At 45.5% G+C, this 22862-nt stretch overlaps 1 protein-coding gene across 2 annotated transcripts in view; it reads right to left on the minus strand.

Moving 5' to 3' along the window:
• Nucleotides 1-108: 108 nt before the first annotated feature.
• Nucleotides 109-22862, minus strand: part of LOC118097923 (stimulated by retinoic acid gene 6 protein-like) — a 47858-nt gene continuing 25104 nt past the window's right edge. For both annotated transcript variants that reach the window (XM_060268767.2, XM_088659042.1), the window contains 11 exons: nucleotides 21266-21336; nucleotides 19017-19128; nucleotides 17392-17545; nucleotides 16343-16418; nucleotides 11701-11782; nucleotides 9225-9273; nucleotides 9004-9121; nucleotides 7113-7232; nucleotides 4905-5068; nucleotides 4644-4796; nucleotides 109-2303 (listed from right to left, as the gene is read on the minus strand). In XM_060268767.2, coding sequence (XP_060124750.1) covers nucleotides 2116-2303; nucleotides 4644-4796; nucleotides 4905-5068; nucleotides 7113-7232; nucleotides 9004-9121; nucleotides 9225-9273; nucleotides 11701-11782; nucleotides 16343-16418; nucleotides 17392-17545; nucleotides 19017-19128; nucleotides 21266-21336 — 1287 coding nt within the window. In that variant the 3' untranslated portion in view covers nucleotides 109-2115. The remainder of the gene's footprint in view (nucleotides 2304-4643; nucleotides 4797-4904; nucleotides 5069-7112; nucleotides 7233-9003; nucleotides 9122-9224; nucleotides 9274-11700; nucleotides 11783-16342; nucleotides 16419-17391; nucleotides 17546-19016; nucleotides 19129-21265; nucleotides 21337-22862) is intronic.

Here is a 22862-nt window from a genome sequence, read left to right on the forward strand (position 1 = left end):
AAATTCTTCTTGATGTTATTGTTTTATCATTTTGTAAACCTCTTACAGAGGTTTTTTTTTTAAAAAAACCAATCAAGCGATGTATACATTTTACAAAACAAACATTAATTAAAAATACATTGCTGAATTTATTGAAAGTGGTTTTCAGGAAAACACACAAAAAGCGGAGATGAGAAATTATCTTGAGGTATTAAAACTTGGAGCTTTTTCTTCAGGGCCTAGAGGTGAGGAAACATGAGTGGCCATTATATTTAAGAACTTCCCATTATTAATTAACAGTTAGTGAGTGGGTAAGAAGATCAAAATGAACCTTATCTTTTTTGGAATTGGCACGCAGTGTGATAAGCCAATTATAACTGGCTACATCTATGCCACAAACTCAGATCAAAAAGGGAAGATGGTTGCAGAAGATTATAGTGGAATGATTTCATCAACATTGGATAGGACTAATGGTATGTCTGAAAGCATTCCAAAAATATTGATGAAGAACTTTATGCTGGGTGTTTTAACAGACCCCTGACCCTAGCTGCCAAGTCCTGGTTAGAAAAATACGGGATCAGCCGCGCCGGCACCAGAAGTCGCTTCTACACATGTCCAGACATGCATAGAAGCAACTTCCAGTGCCGGCGCTGCCCGATTTCCGGTGCCCAGACATGGGCAGAGCGGCACCGGAAGAAATCCGGGGGAATTACGGGATATTTCGCCATTCGGGATGACAGCGGGAAACGACTTTAAAAACGGGGGTTTCCCGGGGGAAACGGGAGACTTGGCAGCTATGCCCCTGACACTGATACCATCACTCCCCAGTGAAAATTGTATTTTCCATTACTGGAAAATATTCACTGAGAAAAGGAATTGATGCTGGATAATTTGCTTCTACAAAATGAGGAATTTATACAGTTTATCAATCTGGAAGACACAGCAAGAAAAGGCAAGGTTTTCATTATGTAGGGTCAGCTACACCAGTAAGTGTACAGTACAACCAGCTTTGGAAGCAGTTGCTTAATAATAATAATAAAAATAATAATAATAATAATAATAATAATTTATTGTTATTATTATTATATTCATACCCAGCCTATCTGGCTGGGTTTCCCCAGTCACTCTGGGCAGCTTACAACACATATAAAAACATAGTAAAACGTCAAACATTTTTTAAAGAAAACTCTCAGCGAGTAGAACTAATGAAGGCACCTTGAGAACAAATCATCTAACAGCAGTTTTAGAATTATGCACACACCAGCTCCAGTTAATGGTTTGGAAACTCAGGATTCCAATTTGGCAACTTGGAAAAAAACAAAAACTCATTGTTATTAAACCAGTGTCACTGACTCTGGACCAGTGTGGTGTAGTGGTTAAGAGTGGTAGACTTGTAATCTGGTGAACCGGGTTCGTGTCTCTGCTCCTCCACATGCAGCTGCTGGGTGACCTTGGGCTAGTCACACTTCTTTGAAGTCTCTCAGCCCCACCCACCTCACAGAGTGTTTGTCGTGGGGGAGGAAGGGAAAGGAGAATGTTAGCCGTTTTGAGACTCCTTCAGGTAGTGATAAAGCGGGATATCAAATCCAAACTCCTCCTCCTCTTCTTCTTCTTCTTCTTCTTCTTCTTCTTCTTCTTCTTCTTCTTCTTCTTCTTCTTCTTCTTCTTCTTCTTCTTCTTCTTCTTCTTCTTCTTCTTCTTCTTTTGATTTCCCACCTCAGGTGTGCTTTCATTCTAGATCCCTGTGGTCTGGGCAGGCCAGAACAGAGCGAGGAGCTGGGACGCGGGGGTAATTGGCACAGGTCTATGATTTTGAGGAGGCCGAGCCAGGGGGGAAAGTGTCAAATAATTGTAGGGACAGCAGGAAAAAAAGTGCATGCTTGTGTGGTCTTCAAAGAGATTACCTAAATCTTCCTAGGGACAATGGCTTGTGTATAGTTTATTAATGATTGCAGCAGGCAGGCAGTTCATGTGGAGGGAAGACATGACACATAATGTGGGGGAAATAGGACAGATTATCTTTTTAGGAAGCACTATGGAACAAGCTGTCAATTCGTGCAACTCTCAGCAAGTATAACTTGTGCCGCTTTTGTCTTGCATCACCAGGACCAGCATCTCCACAGTCCATGTCCCATATTAAACACGTTTATCCCAATGCACCAATTGCTCTGTAGCATGATCGCCTGAAGGGACAGCACAGGGCTGTGGAAAATCCATAGGATAGGATCCTAGTCTTCGCTTCTGGAATTGCAGGAGACTGGGGTTGTTTAATAGCGTGTAAAGCAACAGCCATCTTTTCCTGGCTCTGCCCGATACCCTAGGAGCTAAAAACAAGACACCAGCGATTAAAATTTCAAACATCAGCAACATGCATACACCACAACCTCTATACCATATTTATAAGGCTTCCATTTTGTTTCCAGGTACAATTCTAGGTGCTCACCTTAGTGTTTAAAGCTCAAAGTAACTTAGGCCCCAAATATCTGCAAGACCACCTCCTTCCCTCCAGACCATCGTGGGGGTCAAAATCAGCAGAGGGGACCCTCTTGGTAGTTTCATCACTCTCAGCTGTTTATGGGATGGCAGCCCTGGAGAAGGCATTCACTGTAGCAGCCCCAAAGTTGTAGAATTCCCTTCCCACAGATGTGTGTCTGGCACTTTCATTAGGCCACTCTCATCAGAGGCTGAAAATGCACCTCTTTACTGGGGTTGCCAGACTCAATAGAGGACAGGACTTTTGTGCCTTTAATTGCCCTGCTCTCTTTTGAGTCTGGAAACCTTAAAGAAAAACCAGCAGACCCTTTGTTTAATTTCCAAGCCAAACGGTCTGTTGGTTTCTCTTTAAGGATTCCAGACTCAAAAGAGAGCAGGGCAATTAAAGGCACAAAAGTCCTGTCCTCTATTGAGTCTGGCAACCCTACTCTTTACCCTGGCCTTTGAAGAAGAAGAAGAAGAGTTTGGATTTGATACCCCTAAGGAGTCTGAAAGCGGCTAACATTCTCCTTTCCCTTCCTCTCCCACAACAAACACTCTGTGAGGTGAGTGAGGCTGAGAGACTTCAAAGAAGTGTGACTAGCCCAAAGTCACCCAACAGCTGCTTGTGGAGGAGCGGAGACGCGAACCCGGTTCACCAGATTACGAGACTACCGCTCTTAACCACTACACCACACTGGTTCCCTCCCTTTGATACCTGAAATACATATCTTAGGACCAGCCCTATTCTCTTGAATGTTAATCCTTTTTTAAAATTAGGCTTTTAATTGCCGTAACCCACCCTGGGGCAGACTAATGACGGTACAACCACAAAATACATTTGAAATTGGTGTCAGATAGGTTGGACCTAGGGCCGGCTCCTGAAGGAAATCACAAAATGGCGCCTCCCTCCCCGTCAGGGAAGAAGGGGTGAGTGGAGATCTAAATCAGGAACAAGGGAAGAATATTTGGGACCTGCTGCCTCACCTGGCCTCATGGATGGGCTGACCCTGGTTGGACCCATAGCTGCCAAGTTTTCCCATTTCTCGCGAGGAAGCCTATTCAGCATAAGGGAAAATCCCTTTAAAAAAGGGATAACTTGGCAGCTATGGTTGGACCAACTCACCAACCTGTCAAACTCAATCACATACAGTACTTATAACATTCAGTGTCTGGACAGTGAATTGTACAGCTGGGATAGCAGACTTTAAAAACAAAAGAAAACCCTAGAATGGAATTTGACCAGTGCTGCTGTGAGTGAATGGGTTTTTCAAAGAATATGTAGTGTTGTCAACTGGCCGGGGGGTGGGGGTGGGGGTGGGACGGGCCTGCTCTTATGCATGTAAAAGCAGCTTGCTCAGCAGAAATCAGCAGCGGAAGCTTTTCATGGCATAGAAGCTGATAATGTCCTCACATCCAACTGCTGTTACAAGGCCCAGGAGCAGTGGGCTGATGAAAAAGTCGGCAATCCTAAGAATAAGTGTCACATGTCTTTTTTGTTTGTCCCTTGCTAGCCCAGAGCAAATTTTGAGTTTTTGAACTTCCTATTCTTGGGAAGAAGGGCTTGGGTTTTTAAGAATTAGGAAACATCTAGGACAAACAGTTTTTAATGTGTACGTTTTTTCAGTTCCTTGGCGGTAGCGGTATTTGGAGCCATCCTCACAACTGCAGAGTTACGATTTGTGAAACATAACTTTAGGTGCCAGGCAAAAGCCTTTCTCTTCTCCCAGGCCTTTGGCTAATTAATCTATGGCCTTTTAAACTATGGAGTGTGTGTGTGTGTGTGTGTGTGTGTGTGTGTGTGTGTGTGTGTGTGTTATTGTTTTGCTTGTTACTATGTTACATATTTTTAATACAGTCAAACCTCAGTTGTCAAATGTAATCTGTTCTGGAAGGCCGTTCAACTTCCAAAATGTTCGACAACCAAAAACTGAAAGCAGGAGCCTCAGTACAATACGGAAACTCAAAATAGAAGCTGCGTAGCACATTCGGCTTCCGAAAATCGTTGAGAAACCGGAGCATTTACTTCCGGGTTTTCGGCATTCGGGAGCCAAAACGTACAACAACAGAGGTGTTCAGGAACCGAGGTTTGACTGTACTGTAAACCGCCTGTCATCCTTGGGTGAAGGGGAGTATAACAAAAACAAACAAACAAACATACAAGCTTTGTTAAATTGACTCCCAGCGTTTACCTATTTCCCGCATGTCCGTGTTTTCAGTGGGTCCATTGACTTTTTGCCATTGCCTCTGTCTGATTTTGGAATCCAGGATGTGGCAGAAGCAGACAAGGATGGGGTTCGAGTGGTAGTGGTCCATCAATAGCATTGCAACCCAAGACTTGAATGCTGCAGTGAAATAAACACCATTCACCTGTCGATGCCAAACGCCCCCTTCCGTCCCCACAAGAATGAAGCCACGATGCATTGAAAATGTAGGTCCCTCGAGGTGCTTACCTTTATCACCGCCTTCAAAGCCCCTCGGCATCACTGGCCTGTCCAGTCGTCCAACCAGGAAGGCTCCCAGGGCGGTGCTGCGTAACACTCTCATGAGGCAGGAAAACAAACCCACCACCACCGAGTGGAAGAATAAAAAGTAGCTGAAGTTTGCGAAGGCTTTCCTGGAAAGGAAGAGATGTCTCAGCTGACCAGTTCCAGGGTCACCCCCACAGGAAAAAAAACTGGAGGCAGGACCAGGTGTATTTGCTTTTGAACTACAGCAAACATAGCTCAGAGCAAAGCATCGATATTCTCCGAGTCTGAATTTGAAGACAGTGCTGTTGCTACAATATTCAGAAAGGCTTAGTAATTGTTCCTGCATGTGAGCTTAAGGAAATAAAGGTCGTATAGTACTACAGGTGAAACTTGGGAAATTAGAATATCGTGTGCATTTATTTCTGTAAAGTGCATTTATTTCTGTAATGCAACTTAAAAGGTGAAACCAATATATGAGATAGAGGAAAGCAAGATATGTCAAGCCTTTATTTGTTGCAATTGTAAGTATTTGTCATTAGGCGGATCAATTATAAATGGAATGTAATTAATGAAATGTAATAGCGACATTTATTTTTGTTTGTCAGAGGTTGTTGTTGCGACTACTCTAGAGTAACGACGCTCCACATTCTTGCCTTTATACAGCTTTATTTGGTGCAGTCTATTTACAGTGAATTGGGGTGTGCAGAAACATGTCTGCTTAGTCCGAGACAGAACCCAGGAATGGCGGGCTCCTCGTCTTCTTCCAGTATAAGAGTCTCGGAACGGCAAACCTCCTTCCACGCCTTCTTCTGCGTAATTCCGGAACCGGAGGGAAAAAGGGTCTCCGCTCCATGTTTTCCTTCTCCCCCCTTTCCCCCTCTCTTTCTTCCTCCCTCATGCGTAGCAGGGGCTCTTCTGTGTGGCCGGAGCCCTGCATCCCTCTTCCTCCTTCCTCACTGGACTCCTCCCCCTCCCCGCTGACATTGCTGCTGTTTGAGGAGCTGCTCTTGATGATGGGAAGGGGATCTCCTTACAGTTTATTTTTGTATTATTGTAACTATTTGTTTTATTACTGTGGAATTTCCAAAAGAAAGCATTTGTAAAAATTAAAGGAAAAAATAATAAGTTGCATTACTGAAATAAATGCACTTTTTGACGATACTCTAATTTCCCGAGTTTCACCTGTATATAATTAAAGTTGTTGAATTTGCGCTAACTGTACTTGTTGAACAGTTTAAAAAGCTTTGCTGTATTAACCCTGGACTGCATGAAGGTGTTAGAAAGAGCTTGTTGCTTCCAAGAAAATACAGATATACAAATGCATGTAAATAAGGGGAAATAGACAGAAGTGATTACATCCCATTAATCATCTCTCTTGGAATACAAGAGGGTAGCACTTTGACTTGAATTACAAAAGCAGTACCATTGCCATTCCCTTTGTTTGCAGCAGGGGGAGCCAAAGTAGACATTATTGGACTAGCAACTCCCATCAGCCTCAGTCAGCATGGTCAATGGTCAGAGATGATGGGAATTGTAGTACAACAGTATCTGAAGAGCACTAAGTTCATTACGCCTGGTTTATTGGTTCTTAATAAGGAATATAGGCAGACCAGAATATGAAAAGACAAGCAGAGGCAGGAAATCTGAAGACAGGGAGGAGACAAGAGTGTCATATATGATTTTAAAAAAAGGTGGGTGTCATTTTGCAACATGGGTTTAAAGGTAAATTCTGGTTCTGATAAAGACTATGGACTGCTGGTGCCATAGAAGGTTTGTTTAGAGACCTGAAGGATTTCCAACTTGGAGCTGATTAACATGTTCAGAAGAATCATGTGGCATCTCAGATTGCGGGAAGGGAGAAAGCAAGAGTCTCATCACCATTAAAAAAATGAATGAAGAAGCAGATAATCAGTGGTGGCCTTTTTATAAATATAACATGCTGCAGAGCTAGCTCATAGAATCATAGAATTGTAGAGTTGGAAGGGACCCAGGGGTCATCTAGTCCAACCCCCTGCAATGCAGGAATCTCAAAAAAGGGAGGGAGGAAGCATCCATGATGACCATCCAACCTCTGATTAAAACCCTCCAAGGAAGGAAAATCCACAACCTCCTGAGGGAGACTTCCCATCTTCCCATCCTAGATGACCTAATGGAATATCTTTATTCAAGGAATCACTCCCTGATACCAACCTGTTGTCAAGTGCCAGAGGTCTCTGATCGTCTTTTGGTGAAATCTTCGGCTGAAGAAAGACTCGAGAACCAGCAAACAGCTCCAGCCTCCTCAAAATCATGATGAGGACAAATGAAAGACTGTGAGGCAGAAAAGGAAGGTAAAACTATTTTAAGAAAATTATAACCACTACAAGGAAGTGGAGATAAAGAGTTGCTTTTGGATAAGTTCTACTCAGACCAACTGAAATGATTGTAAAAGGACACCCTGGACAGTTAAGTCCAGTCAAAGGTGACTATGGGGTTGCGGCGCTCATCTCGCTTTCAGGCCGAGGGAGCCGGCGTTTGTACACAGACAGCTTTCCGGGTCATGTGGCCAGCAGGACTAAACCGCTTCTGACGCAACGGAACACTGTGATGGAAACCAGAGCGCACAGAAACACCGTTTACCTTCCGGCCGCAGCGATACCTATTTATCTACCTTACTTATGCTGGTATGCATTAGAGCTGCTAGGTTGGCAGGAGCTGGGACAGAGCAACGGGAGCTCACTCCGTCGCAGATTCGAACTGCCGACCTTCTGATTGGCAAGGCCAAGAGGCTCAGTGGTTTAGACCACAGCTCCACCCGCTCCCTACTTGAAATGAATGAACCTAAATTAACCATGCCCATTAACTTCAATGGGTCTGCTCCATGCCCCCCCCCACTAACTGATCACAAGACGCAACAGGTGCCCATCAACTTTAGGGGGGAGCGACTCCCTCAAATATTTTATGGGGGGGGGAGCAAAGGGACCTCAGGCCCTCGGAGCTGGCTCCTATGCCACAGAACAATCACTCCAATCCTCAATCCCTGTCAGGAGTATGGGCAGGAGTCAGGCTCTGGGGCCTGTAGTGCCTTGCAGGACTGGGGCCTGCCTCAGCTTGTGCTGGAGAGGCAAGGAGTGACCACTCAGGTGAGACCACTTGATATCTCACTGCACCTGGTGGCAGGAGCTGGGAGGGATAAAAGCTCAGCATTTCCCTTCAGCTCTTTGCCACAGCGATGCTATCCCTGCCTGGTTGCCTCTGGCCTCTCGCTCCTTGGACCCTTGCCTTGCCGATGCCTTGATCCTTGACCCTTGGACCTTTGCCTTGCCGACGCCTTGCTCCTTGACTCCCAGACCTTCGCCTCTGCCTTGCTCCTTGACCCTGTGACTGCCTGCTGCTGGACCCTCAGCCCTGCACCTGTTCCTGCTTCTACACCTCCATCTTGCCTCTGGTCCTGACGTCCTCAGCCAGGGCTTCAACCGCCCGCCGACCGGACCGTGACAATCCCCCATCAGTGAATTAAAAAAACAAACCCATATTTATTTGTTTAGTGGAATCTATACAGTGCTTAGCTGTTAAAACTTTCAAGAGCTTTATATAAAATACAGCTGTACCTCGGAAGTCGAACGGAATCTGTTCCAGAAGTCCGTCCTACTTCCAAAATGTTCCAAAACCAAATTGCGGCATCTGATTGGCTGCAGGAAGCAACAGAACCCGCGTCAGACATTTGGGTTCCAAAGAATGTTCACAAACCAAAACACTCACTTCTGGGTTTGCGGCATTCAGGAGCCAAAACATTCGACTCGCAAGGCGTTCGTCTTCCGAGGTATGACTGTAATATATACTATAAAGCAGGCATAGGCAAACTCGGCCCTCCAGATGTTTTGGGACTACAATTCCCATCATCCCTGACCACTGGTCCTCTTAGCTAGGGATGATGGGAGTTGTAGTCCCAAAACATCTGGTGGGCTGAGTTTGCCTATGCCTGCTATAAAGTTATCATTAAAAAAACAAGGTAGCCTTTTTCTTTTTTCCTTTACAAATTATAAAAAGCCGTTATTATTTTTAAGAAAAGAGAGTTATTCTTCTGACAGTTGACACTTACATCACAGTTCCCCACTTGTCCAGAAGCTTGGCCCATTCACCATGTACCATGGGCAAAACAATCAGATACATGACAATCATCCAAGCTACAAACTGCAGCAGATGCATGATCACGTAACCTGGATGGAAGAGAAAAGTCAACATGGGATCGGGGGAGAGGGATGGCAACACCAGCCCCCTATGAACTTATGCCAAAGGCCCTAGAGACAAATTATCACATACCCCATAATAAGTATGCGATTTGGTAAGCGGTGGATCTTCCCACTGCTAGCTGTTGATGTAAAGACAAAGGGGGGGGGAGAGACAGTTCGTTTATGCAGGCATGCCACAAACACAATTTGGAAGCAAAATATATGAATACAAATATATATAAATTGTGTTTCCAAGCACAATTCCAAGTGTTGGTGCTGACCTTTAAAGCCCTATACCTGAAGGAGCATCTCTACCCCCATCATTCAGCCTACACACTGAGGTCCAGCTCCGAGGGCCTTTTGGTGATTCCCTCACTGCGGGAAGTAAAGCTACAGGGAACCAGGCAGAGGGCCTTCTCGGTAGTGGCACCCGCCCTGTGGAACGCCCTCCCATCAGATGTCAAGGAAATAAACAACTACAGTGGTACCTCAGGTTAAGTACTTAATTGGTTCCAGAAGTCTGTACTTAACCTGAAGCGTACTTAACCTGAAGCGAACTTTCCCATTGAAAGTAATGGAAAGTGGATTAATCCGTTCCAGACAATGAAAAACACCCCCTAAAACAGCAATGTAACACGAATTTTACTGTCTAACGAGACCATTGATCCATAAAATGAAGGCAATAATCAATGTACAGTGGTACCTCAGGTTAAGTACTTAATTGGTTCCGGAAGTCCATACTTAACCTGAAGCGTACTTAACCTGAAGCGAACTTTCCCATTGAAAGTAATAGAAAGTGGATTAATCCGTTTACTTCCAGGTCCGCGGAGTACTTAACCTGAAAGTACTCAACCTAAAGCATACTTAACCCAAGGTATGACTGTATCTGAATTTTAGAAGACATCTGCAGTTAGCCCTGTTTAGGGAAGTTTTTAATGACTAATGTTTTAATGTATTTTTAATCTCTGGTTGGAATCCGCCCAGAGTGGCTGGGGAAACCCAGCCAGATGGGTGGGGTGTAAGTAATATGTTGTTGTTGTTGTTGTAAATCTAAGAGGGTAACCCCAACCTGACAGTAGCATGTAACCTTATGTTAGAATCAGGTTCTTTAAAGAACAGTGTGAACAAGTTGAAAGTGGGGTCTTGATCTTGTTATCACACAAACCTGATTTTCACCAGACATTTTTCTCAAGGTAAGGTTCTGAGACTAGAAGTAAGCCCTGCTGAGGGGGAGATGGCTGGGCAGAAGCCATAATGTATAGGAAAATTGGCACAGATCACAAATTCATCAGCAGGGTGCAGTCGTTAGTGTCAGACTAAGGCCAGGAAAATCCAGGTTCAAATCTCTACTCAGCCATGAAGTTTTATTAAAAAAAACCAAAAAACACTTGTACACTACTTTGATATGTTTTTATGGTATATGGGTAAATAAATATTTCAACAAACAAATTAAGCTTGCTAGGTAACCTTGAACCAGATCAGTGCCAGAATACCAAATAGGCAGAGCAGGATCCGGCCTATGGGCCCCGTGCTTTTAGGGACCCTGTGGCAATGGATCAAAATAGGCAACAGCCCCCTTCTGCTCAAGTGATCTGCAAAAACCATGTGCCTGTGTGTGTTGTGTGTGTGTGTGTGTGTGTGTGAAATGGGTGGCCACATCCACTGCTGGTTTGTGCCACCCGCCCCCCAAAAAAGGTTAGCCACCCCTAGTCTCATGGAAATATATGCAGTGCTTGTTATTCCCTTCCAGGAAATGAAAACACATTTTCTGGACTTCTGCTATCCCTACCGCACTTCAATCTAAGGCAAGGATAGCCAACATGATGGATGACCTTCGGATTTTGCAGGACCACAACTCCCACCGTCCACAAATGCTGGCCATGTGGGCTAGGGCTCACGGGGAAATGGAGTCCAATGACAATTGCTGAGCCCCAGGCTGGGGGAGGTCAAAATAAGTGGTAAAGTGAGAGGGCTTCCATGAAATCAAAACAATTTCACAATGAATATGTTCTCTAGCCATCTACTTTTCTACACTGCCTAGGAAGAGGTCCCGGAATCTCAAAGTGAAAAACTTGACTCTGGTAAAGTGACTGTAAGTTGACTGTTGACTGAAAGAGTGTCCAGGTCCACCAAATCCATGCTTTGGTTTCTTAAGGGGTTTATTATTATTATTATTATTATTATTATTATTATTATTATTCCTCGCCCATCTGGCTAGGTTTCCCCAGCCACTCTGGGCAGCTTACAGCACATTAAAATTATAAAACATCAAACATTAAAAATTTCCCAATACAGGGCTGCCTTCAGATGTCTACTAAAAGTCAGATAGTTGTTTATTTCCTTGACATCTGATGGGAGGGCGGTCCACAGGGTGGGTGCCACCACTGAGAAGGCCCTCTGCCAGTTCCCAGTAACCTCACTTCTCGCAGTGAGGTAACCGCCAGATGGCTCTCGGAGCTGGACCTCCGTGCCCAGGATGCACAATGGGGGTGGAGATGCTCCTTCAGGTATAGAAATGAAAACTCCTATATAGGGGTGAAAATAGGGGGTTAAGAGTTAAAACTCACCACACATTGAGCAGATGGCACAGCTTCCGATTCCATCAGAAAGTAGCACTTCTTGCCTGCCCGCAGTTTCATTATGTGCTTTCTAGTGGGGAAAGCATTTTAAAAAATGTTTGGAGGCATTGCTCTAGTAGGCGACATCTGGATCTTTTGAAAGGCAGCTCCCACCATCCCCAGCCAGCATGTCCAATGGTCAGGGATGATAGGAATTGTAGTCCGACAACATCTGGAAGCAACCAGGTTAGGGAAGGCTACCCTCACACCTCCTCTAACATCTGTATGACATAAGAAGGGGGAAAGTATCAATTTTAGCATCAGTAGCCAGATACCTGGGGACGCGGGGGACGCTGTGGGTTAAACCACAGAGCCTAGGGCGGCGGTTCAAATCCCCGTGATGGTCCCTGCCATACCTGCCAAGTTCCTCTCTGAAAAATAAGGGACCGGACCGGAAGTAGCATACCGGAAGTAGCGTGGTGGCCATTTTGGAACTGGGCGGAGCATGCTCAGAAGTGACTTTTGATGCTGCTGTGCCCAGTTCCAAAATGGCCGCCGCACCAGAAGTCGCGCTGCAGCCATTTTGGAACTGGGCAGAGCAGCATCAAAAGTCGCTTCTGAGCATGCTCCACCCAGTTCCAAAAAGGCCGCCACGCAAGAATAAACCGGGGGAAAACAAAAAAAATCGTTTTTTCGGCTGGGGACAGCTGGAAAAACGGGGGTTTCCCGGGGGAAACGGGAGAGTTGGCAGCTATGGTCCCTGCTCCTGCCTACCTAGCAGTTTGAAAGCACATCAAAGTGCAAGTAGATAAATAGGTACTGCTCCAGCGGGAAGGTAAACGGCATTTCCGTGCGCTGCTCTGGTTCGCCAGAAGTGGCTTAGTCATGCTGGCCACAGGACCTCCGGAAACTGTACGCCGGCTCCCTCGGCCAATAGAGCGAGATAAGCACCGCAACCCCAGAGTCATCCACGACAGGACCTAATGGTTAGGGGTCCCTTTACCTTTACCTTTAGCCAGATACCTAAAATCAGGAGTGGCATGCTAGACTACAATACCCATCATCCCTGACCATTGGACATACTGATTTAGATTGATAGGAATTGTAGTCCCACGGCATCTGTAGAGCTACTTCATTGGCTACTTCTCCCCTAAGAATCTATCAAGGAAATTTGTGTGTCGCCACCACCAGCCAGAAGTGCCAACTTGCCCCTGCATGGCCCTGGCACCAAAAATTGTGGGTGCCTAGCCCTTTCATGGGCAATTTTGTGGGTGTTTGGGCACCTGGGGCCCCAGGGAGTTGGCATCGATGCCACCACCTCAAGAGGAACTCAGTTGCAGGTTCCCCAGGAATAATCAGTTCTCTCTTGCCTAGAACAAGTTCATCTTTTTTTAAAAAAAAGTTATTTCTTGTTGCATATAAAAACCCTCCCCAGTTTCCATCCAGCTTCATTGGCTTATGACAATACCACGAAGCCTTGCTGCTTCGTCAGGGCAATAGTTGGAGCAGTTGCACTGGAAGACCAAATGAAAAAGCATTCTCCATTTGTGGAGCTAGCAAGGGTCTTGGCCCACAGGGTTGCAGAAAACACCCGGTTTCACTGAGTGCTGATGCAGCAATGCCACAGGTGACTAACTCCAGTTAGTATTATGTCTCCACTGGCATTTTCGTTAACCACAGTTTGCCCAGACCACAGTATACCGTCTTTCCCCTATTTTAAGACGTAGTCATTATATAAGCCATAGCAGGATTTCTAAGCAATTGCGCGATACAAGCCATACCCCGAAAATAAGACATACTGATAGACCCTTCACCCAGTAGCAATAACCCCCCCTCTCGCCAGCCAAGCCCCCTTAAAAATATCTCCCCATTTTGCTGTCGCTCCACAGACACGTATTTCCTTTAAAAGCTTGTAAAAATGCACTGAAGAGCCGTAGCTGCTGGCTGCTGAAGCATCGTGATTTTCCCTCCCCGTTTCTGAGAGCATTTTTTTAAATAAAAGGATTCGAAAATATTTTTTTTAGCCAAGCTGTGTAAGCTGTACTTGGTGAAGAGGAGAAAAGTGGGGTGGGGAGGAGATGAAGGCACGAGGAAGAAAAGAGGGGCGATTGAAGCCGTTGCCTCGTGAATGCAGAGGCTGTTTTACCTTTAAGGAAGAGATCTACGTGTGCGCGTCTCTCTGTCTCTCCACACACACCCCCGCGTGTCTCTCTCTCTCTCTCTCACACACACACACACACAGCCCACCTCTCGCTTCCCCCCACCTTTCCCTTCCATTCTATGCGCCCACCCATGAGTTGCCTGTTGATTTCCTCTTGACGGGAGAGGGGCTTTTGAAGCCGCTGCCTCACGAATGCAAAGGCTGTTTTCCCTTTAAGGGAGATCTCTGTGTGCGCCTCTCTCTCTCTCTCTCTCTCTCTCTCTCTCTCTCTCTCTCTGTGTGTGTGTGTGTGTGTGTGTGAGAGAGAGAGAGAGAGAGAGAGAGAGAGAGAGAGAGAGAGAGAGAGAGAGAGAGAGAGAGAGAGAGAGAGAGAACCCACCTCTCGCTTCCCTCCACCTTTCCCTTCCATTCTATGCGCCCACCCATGAGTTGCCTGTTGATTTCCTCTTGACGGCAGTCTCCTGTGTCTGATTGTTGTCTCCTTGCTTTTACCGAAGGCATAAAGCAGCCTTCCTTTCTACCTTATGCTTGCTTGTCTGTGGAGCTGCTCCTTTAAGGATTTGTAAGTAGTCTGGATCGCAGTCCTTGCCTTGGGGACTTTTTTTTTAAAATAAGGACTTTTTCCGTCTTGCTGTTTGCGAGCACAAAAGTTAAACTGCCGGTCCTAGCTTCCTTTACCCACAAAAATTTAACTCACCTCGCTAGCTCAATTGCTTCTTAATTGCTACCATTTACCAAGTCAGCAATCTTAATTGCTGTTTAGCTGGCTTCTTTGTTCTCAGCAGGTAGCTTCTTTGCTATCACTACAAAGTGTTACATTGTTCTTCAGACTGTTGGAACTTAAGTCTCGGGCAGCTGGCTAGTAGAGATCCTTATTTGCTTTTACATATAGGCTACTGCTAGGACTGTATCACACAGATAGATTCCATTATACTGGTTTAGATTTAAGAAGCTCCAGTGTAGCAGATTGCTATTAAGTGAGTCCCCACATCAGAGGGGAGAGAGAGCAGCCCTTTGTGAACATCCCAGGGCTGGGGAGAGAGGGCTGGGCCAGGGACGCACACTCAGACTCATAATAAAAATACCAGTAAGACATCCCACCAAAAATAAGCCACCCTGTGGTTTTTTGAGAAAAAAAGGAATAAGACGGTGTCTTAAAAAAGGGGAAACACGGTAGCAAGTTCACTATTACCCCACACTGTCAACCGTGGTTTTGAGGCACCTGATTGAGGCCTGTATGAATTTAAAAGATATATTTGCAAATGTTTGAATGCTGCACCAGCCGGCTAAAGCATTCTAACTGTTGTTTGTTTATTTTCCTGCTCTCCTTGCTAGGGCCCCCTGATTTATGACAAGCAAAAGGCCTTTACAACCTCTCAGGCTGTAAAAGGTTAAAATTACTGGCTGGGAGATGACCCTGCATATTTAGAAAATACAATCCAGCTGCAAATACACTAATTAAGAGTTGGTAAATATTGTTTAACAGAAAGTGATACCATGAGAGAGTCCTAGCCATTATTTTTCTAAAGTATAAGGTTTACTGAGAATATTAGAGCAATTGGGAAGAGCTAATGACAAACAGCAGCTGGGAAGGAAAGGGGGGGCTCATTTCTAAAGAGTCTTTTCAAGCCTCTGCTTTCAAGCCTCTGTCTTTTGGACACAAACCTTTTCTGAAAGTTTCTGTTATATTGTATACTATTATAAACCAATGTGCCTTTTATGAGATTTGTTGGCTTAATGGAGTTATGCAAAGGATTTAGAAAGTAAGAAATGTTAGATTCTTATGTTAGATTCTTATGGCTCCTAGGTGTGTGGGAATGCACATCCAGGCTTTTGTTTAGACAGAATTTATTACCATAGCCATCTGTTTTAATCATTTTGTTTTAGCCATTTGTTTTGGAATGCAAGGGCAAAGGTGATCTGGTAATTAAGGTTCCTTGTTTAGGCAAATGAAAGATATACGACTACTTGTCTGCCATTTATGATAGAAGGAAATATAGCTCTTTGCCTCCCATAAAAGGTAATAGGAAATGGGTGTATCTTTATTATTGGCTCTAGCACACAGCCAATAGGAATTTCAACCAAGCTGATTGGACAGAGGCAGCCAAAGGAGGAGCAAGGGGACTGGGCTGAGGAAATATAAGTGCTGACCAGCAGGGCTAGAGCAGGCAGAGCTTTTTGGTAACTATACCACTGTGCCTATCATTTATTTGTCTGACAAATAAATTATTATTTAAATTTCTCTATTGCTGTGTTGAATATTTCATTCCAGCTAAGTGTCAACCACAAGCAGGGTGCTACAGTTTGTTGCTGGCAAAAATGCCCATATGAAAATCATGCTAACCACAGTTATCATCAAACCTGAAAGGGAAGAGGGAATGCCCGTGCATGTGGGCAAGCCCAGTGGGCATTGCCAAATCCTGATAAGGCAATTGCCAGTACAGAATTACTTTTGCCCTAGGCCTCTATAATCCACAGCATAATCCATACCTGTAGCAGGCTAACATTACCAGTATGTAAGAAACACTCGCAACAGAGGAAACAACGGTTGTGCAAATCCAAACAACTGTGAAACAAGCAAAAAGACAGGTTTCCTTGACACAATCCATTCAATAATCTGTCTTTGAACACATTAGAAAATATAAACTGACTTAGCCATGGCAGAAACACTTTCAGTTTAAAAACAAACAATGCAAAACATGTGCTTATCACTGATCTTCTAAACCAGGCATCCCCAAACTTCGGCCCTCCAGATATTTTGGACTACAATTCCCATTTCCCCCCACCACTGGTCCTGTTAGCTAGGGATCATGGGAGTTGTAGACCAAAGCATCTGGAGGGCCGCAGTTTGGGGATACCTGTTCTAAACATCTGTAAAGGACTGAAACTCTGATGTGCTGCAACATCTGCACAATCATATAGCCATAAACATGTATACTTGCTTTAAACCTCTGCTTGGTTCTTCCCTTGTGAACGGCTCAGGGTAGATTTGGAAGGGCAAAACTTAAATGGATACACCACAAGAAAACTTTTTGCTTCGAGACCTGGCCATGCTAAAGTGCTAGGGTTTGTCAACATCCAGAGAAGAAAGCTGAACTTCTGAACATGGAACATCCCACCACCACCGAGCAGAGCACCTAGATGCTCATGAGCAGAGATGAGAAACTCAGACCCATGAGCCAAATCATGGTTGATGTTATTACCCCTCTATTACCGGTATTGTCCATGCTGGGCCACTCAACTATTGCTACTGTGTCCTTTCTTTTAGCAGATAAAGATGATCAGGTGACAGCAAAAACTGCAAGGTTTTTAGCAGGGGCAATTAGAATATGATCTATTATTTGATTATTGATGGAAACCTCCAAAATGTATTTTGTATAGTTAGGTTTTTACCTCTATCTTCAGTACATTTTATTTTAGTGTTATGGCTAGTGGCTGATGCAAATAACGATTCTTCTGATTCACATCTTTCTAGCCCCAGCAGGTCCTCCTCCAAATAATACAATAGTTAGATTTAGGATGCAAAACTTTCTCCCTACCTTGTGCAACGGTAATAAATTCTCCAATATAATCGGAAATGGACATGGATTCTTCTGGTGTCTCAGGAGAAGATGGAAGCTCATCTAGCCATGTTTTAAGTTGTTTTAGCAACCCGAAAAGCACATCAGTTACAATAAACTCAGCTACAACAGACTGGAGGATAAACAGAAGATGAAGACAACAACAGTGAGTTTGACTATCTCAAAAGAAGAATGATAGGATAAAACAACATATTATGCTTCTGTGAAATAAAAATAATAACTAGTTATTAATACACAGTCATACCTTGCATCCGGAACGCCTTCTGAGTCAAACGTTTTGGCTCCTGAATGCCACAAACCTGGAAGTGAGTGTTCTGGTTTGTGAACATTCTAGGAAGCCAAACGTCCAAAGGGGCTTCCGCGGCTTCTGATTGGCTGCAGGAGCTTCCTGCAGCCAATCAGAAGCCGTGCTTTGGTTTCCAAACATTTTGGAAGTCAAACGGACTTCCGGAACGGATTCCGTTTGGCTTCCAAGGTACGACTGTACCTAGAAATGACAAAGGACTAAGAAACTATTCAGAAATCATTATGTCTTTCTGATGAATGATATAAAGGAAGATATAGGGTGCTCTTTAACTTGTACAATTAATGTCACTAGGGACTCAGCTACATTAGTAAAGAAAAAAGTGTTTTAAATGCGTTATAACACCGTGACACCAGATGGCATCCTTCGGCAACGTGATTTCCCATTTTGAGCTTTACAATGCGTTTTTCTGAAACATTTTTTGATGTGTCTAGATCCAGCCTAGGACCGTGATTTAATGTTTCTCAACTGACTTGAGAAGGAAAGGGCTATGAAAAAAATTACTGTATTTTGGATGCACCTATTGCGTTTGCTTATAATGTCAAACCATGCTTTAGTGCTACATGGACACATTCCCACAACTTGTTTGAAAACAGACCAACTTCAAACTGTGGATTACACAGCTGGTTTGTTTAACAAACCAGAGCTTGTTTCAAGCCTGGATCCCTGGTTGGTACATCACAACAGACTGATATTCTTTGAAAGTGAAGCAAAATACTGCAGAAGTCTTTCTCCCATCCAAATGCGAGGAGGAGAGGGTGGGAGGAGCATGCAAGCCCAACACTTTGCTCAGAATCACTGCAGCTCAGCCACATAGCACTAAAAACCATGGCTTCTGGTTATGTGCAAATGCAGCCATTGTTAGGAATTTAAAATAAGTCGAAGACTAGACTGGCACCAGGCACAGCCCCCCCGCCCTTAGAACTGACCCATCATTTTCTTCTCCTATGTGACAATTGAATACAGCACTGTATTTTCAGTAGTTTGGGGGGGGGGGTTAGCCCTCCTCTGTATCTGTTTTATTTTTTCTACTTTCACGTTTATTTTTATTCACCATATCCATCATTTTTATTGTATTCTGTATGTGTTTATGCCAATAATTTTTAAATATATAATAAAGACTAGACTGGCACCAGGCAAATCCCCGCCATCACCCTTAGCTTCAGGGATCAGACATCCATTATTTAATCTGCTCTCCAGCACAGCTAATGAAGAATTTAAGAGAAGCAACTATGCTTTTCCAGTTCAGGGAATCGTGCCATGCAGCTCCTTTACTTACTGCATAAAGGCAGACTAAGAGAAGCACAGCAGTGGCGATCATTCTGCCCGGGAATCGAAAGTAAGGGTCCCATTGATACATCTTCCTCCTAATCCAGGATTTCTGAGGTGGCCTGTTGGTACACAAAATGCAGGAGTGGCCGGTGAGGAGGAGCAGAGGTACACACACACACACACACACACACACACACACACACACACACACCCTGCCAATGCTCCTCTGCAACAGAAGTGGGAGTGACAAGGTTTGTGCTGGCCAGGGAAATTTGCAAGATTGCCAGAATGGGTTCACTGGTGAGAAGCCCCAAACGATCCCCTGCGGTGTCGGGCGGGATGGGGGGAGCGCAGGAAAGATCCTGCACTTCCCCCCATCCCGCCTGTCACACAGCGAGGATCATAGGGGGCTTGAGAAGCCCCGAACGATCCCCGATGTGTTGGGCAGGATAGGGGGAAGCGGAGGAAAGATTCTCCGCTTCCCCCCCCCCATCCCGCATGCGCTTAGGCTTCCTCGGCAAAGGCAAGCGGGGGACACCTAGCCTGCTCACTTGCCTTCGCCGAGAAGGCGCCGTTGCCGCCTAATGCCGGCTCTGTCGGGCAGGGGGAGGGAGAAGCGGACTCCGCTTTCCCCTCACCCCGCCCGACACAGCGGGGATCAGACGAAGCTGTCGGCGGCAGGGGGAGAGGAACGAAATCATTCCTCTCCCCCTGCTGCTGAGCCTGCACAGATCCCGGGGTTTGGGGAAGCACTTGCAGCTTGTCCAAACCCCGGGATTTGTCCTTTCTGTCGGCGGCAGGGGAGAGGAAGGAAGGAAGAGAAAGGGCTGCTTTCCCTTCCTTCGTTCCTTTCCCCCCCCCTCCTTCGCTTCTCCCCCGCAAGTTCCTCTTTGTGTTCCGTTGGTCTCTGCCTCTGATCTTCCTTTGCCTTCTCCCCTTGCTCCAGCTGGTTTCCCTTTCGCTACATGAATGCCCTGATTTTCTGATCAGAGGCTTTTATGGCCACGCTTCGCACGACGAAGCGGTGGCCATAGAAAACCTCATCGTATAGCGAGGCAACCTCCGATCAGAAAATCCTTTCGTTAAGCGAAATTTTCGTCTAGCAGGGCATTAGTCTAGTGATGCACCACTGTACTTTACCAACAAGCAGTTACTAAAAGGACACTCCTCAGGAAGGGGGAAGAGAAGGGATGCCTTTCTGTCTATTGCCACCCCCATCCCCGGTTTGCAAAACTTATTTCAAGCATTGTTCCTTTACTCCCCAAACCTCTCTCTGTGTCTGGTATATGATCACTGCCAGGAAGCCAGATGCAAACAGTCCCACTGCTGGCAAATCCATATACACTGTATGAACTGAGTGATGACTTAGAAAAGGCAAAAGGATGATCCAAAGCCTTTTCTGCCTTGCAGAATGCTCTGAATGCTAGTGGGAATCCCTTCCCATTCAAATGCCCAGAGGAAGACTCTCATCCATATGTTTTTTCAGGGTACAATCTGGGCCTGACTGGTGCTGAGTGTCTCCTGTATAGGTAGGTGGGAGCAGGAGCGTCGCAAGGGGTGTGTAGGGGGTGTCATGCCTAGGGGGGTGACAAAATCCCCCCCCCAGGTAGATCGGCGTAGCTGTGCTCGCACCCACGGTGGGCAGATATTCATGATCGTTGTGGCGAAAATCCACCAGCTGATTGCGTAAAATACGCCCAGTGTGCGGCGCTGGCTGCCAGGGATACACGCACTAGCGGGCGGCGCTCACATCCCCGGGGGTATTTGCATGATCAGCGGGTGGCGGTGGCACCCCTGGGAGGATTGGCGCGCCCCTGTGGGTAGATTGCCCCGCCCCCGTGGGCAAATCGCCCCGCCCCCTGAGCGGATCACCCCGCCCCTGGGTGCACGTCATGTTTGCCGCTCTGGGTGCCCCGGCAGCTTCCTCCGCCACTGGGTGGCAGATGACAGGGTAGCCATAAGTTGGCAAACAAAAATCTGAGGAAGGAGGACAGTGAGAGAGGCATGGGGGGAATAGATTTGAGCTTGTGTCTACCCAGTTTTCCCTGCATTGCTTCTTGAGAGCATGTGGAACTGGCCCATTATTAAAAAGCCATGGCCACTCCTTCACTCAACCTCTTCATTTTTGAAGGAGTTTGATCACTCCTCCCAGCTGGAGAGAGAGTTTGCTCAGATGGGGATTCTCATCAAATCTGGCATGAACATTTTCCTTTAGTTCAAAAGGGGAAATGACCCCAAAACAGAACAATTCCTCACTGCGGTAGCGGTTTCCTCAGCAATCGCTGGACATAGTGTATCTGATGTATTTCCACAAAAGAAGTCTCCTCCTGGGTAGGAAGCAGAAGGAAAGAATTATGTATGATTCCAAGAATTTCATTTAAGAGTTGCGGGATTCTGTAATTACAGGTGTGCTATTCTTGGGCTGAATCCAATACAGCCTGTGCCAGAGCTTGGCCCTCCAAATGTTGCTAAACTACAGCTCCCACCATCCTTAGCCAGTGGCCATGTTTGCTGGGGCTTATGGGTATTGTAGTTTAGCAATACCAATTGTTATGTATTCAGTGGTCTGTGTTTGCCCGAGCTTGAGTCTGGACTAAGGATTCTGAGCCCCAGTGTTCTGATTCGATACATGATATCCAATCACAGAACATTTCAGGATTTGGGCCTCTGCCATTGGCCCTTAAACTCTGAGTTATGATTCACGGATTGGAAATTTAGACAGCCAATCACGGTGGGAGTGGCCCAGGCTTTCAGAAATGTATATAAGCAGTTGCTTTGCCCCTGTTGCCCAGTTCTGTTAGTTCAATAAAGGTTGTTGCTGTTATAACTGTGTCTTGCCTTGTGGGGACCCACCTACACATCACCAATGGTCCCCATACTTGTAATACATACTTAGGAATGTTTAAACCTATTCATTTGATGGGTTAATCTGTGTTTACTTTTTGGGAGGGACCAAACTACGTTATGTGAGAACATCAGATGCCCACAGGGCAAGCACAGAGGGTGCATCTACCCAGCTTATTGTGCAGGAACAGAGCAGGGACTGCAATGTGTCTGGGGTATTTTCTTGCTCAGACCTGACAACAGTCCTGCATTCCCACTAGTGCTCTGCAGCATCTGTCTGGGGACCACCAGGGGTCAGCGGAGAGTCCAGGAAGTTGGGACCAGGGCTCTTGCAAACCCTTGGGGATGCTGAGAGGGCTAGGTTTCCAGAGGGAAGGCTGGAGGTGGTGGAGAAGGTGCTCCACCAGCCCCATCAACCCAACAGCAAAGGGGGGGGAAGAGGAGGGAGCAGAGGAGGAGATTCAAGGTGCCAAGGGCATTTTGTTGGCGAAAGTCACGATGGGGGGTGCTTCCGGATTCTGATTCGGAATAGAACAGTCATGGATTTTGATGCTCTGTCTTGTATATATGTATATAATAAAAACTCTGTAAAAACCAATCATGGAGTTTGGAGCCGCTTACTCATGAGGAAGCAACCAACACCATTACAGCATCTAGCTAGGAGCTTAAGAATCTGGCCCAAAGCAAGCAAAAGCCAGTCAAATGAGGATTCATCAAGATTCCACACTTTGCAAACGAGGAAGCAGCAAATGGATCCATCTCTTTATAAGCGATAGCTACAAAATGGTGGGTTTTTTTCTATAGCTCTTTTAGTTTCACTGTGTAATTAGGAAGACTTTGGAGAACAGAGACCACAGAGGGGTTTAAGACAGGAGAGGTAGGGTTGGTGACACTGGGTTTCAAGAGCTGACTGTCAAGTCTTCCCAAAATATTTGGAACATTACAGTTTTGCTCCTAAAAAACAGTCCAGACCCTGCAATCTTCATCAGAGGCCATTCTCTGTGTGCTG

The sequence above is a fragment of the Zootoca vivipara genome, chromosome 15 (assembly GCF_965207765.1).
Source record: "Zootoca vivipara chromosome 15, rZooViv2.hap1.1, whole genome shotgun sequence".
NCBI lineage: Eukaryota > Metazoa > Chordata > Lepidosauria > Squamata > Lacertidae > Zootoca > Zootoca vivipara.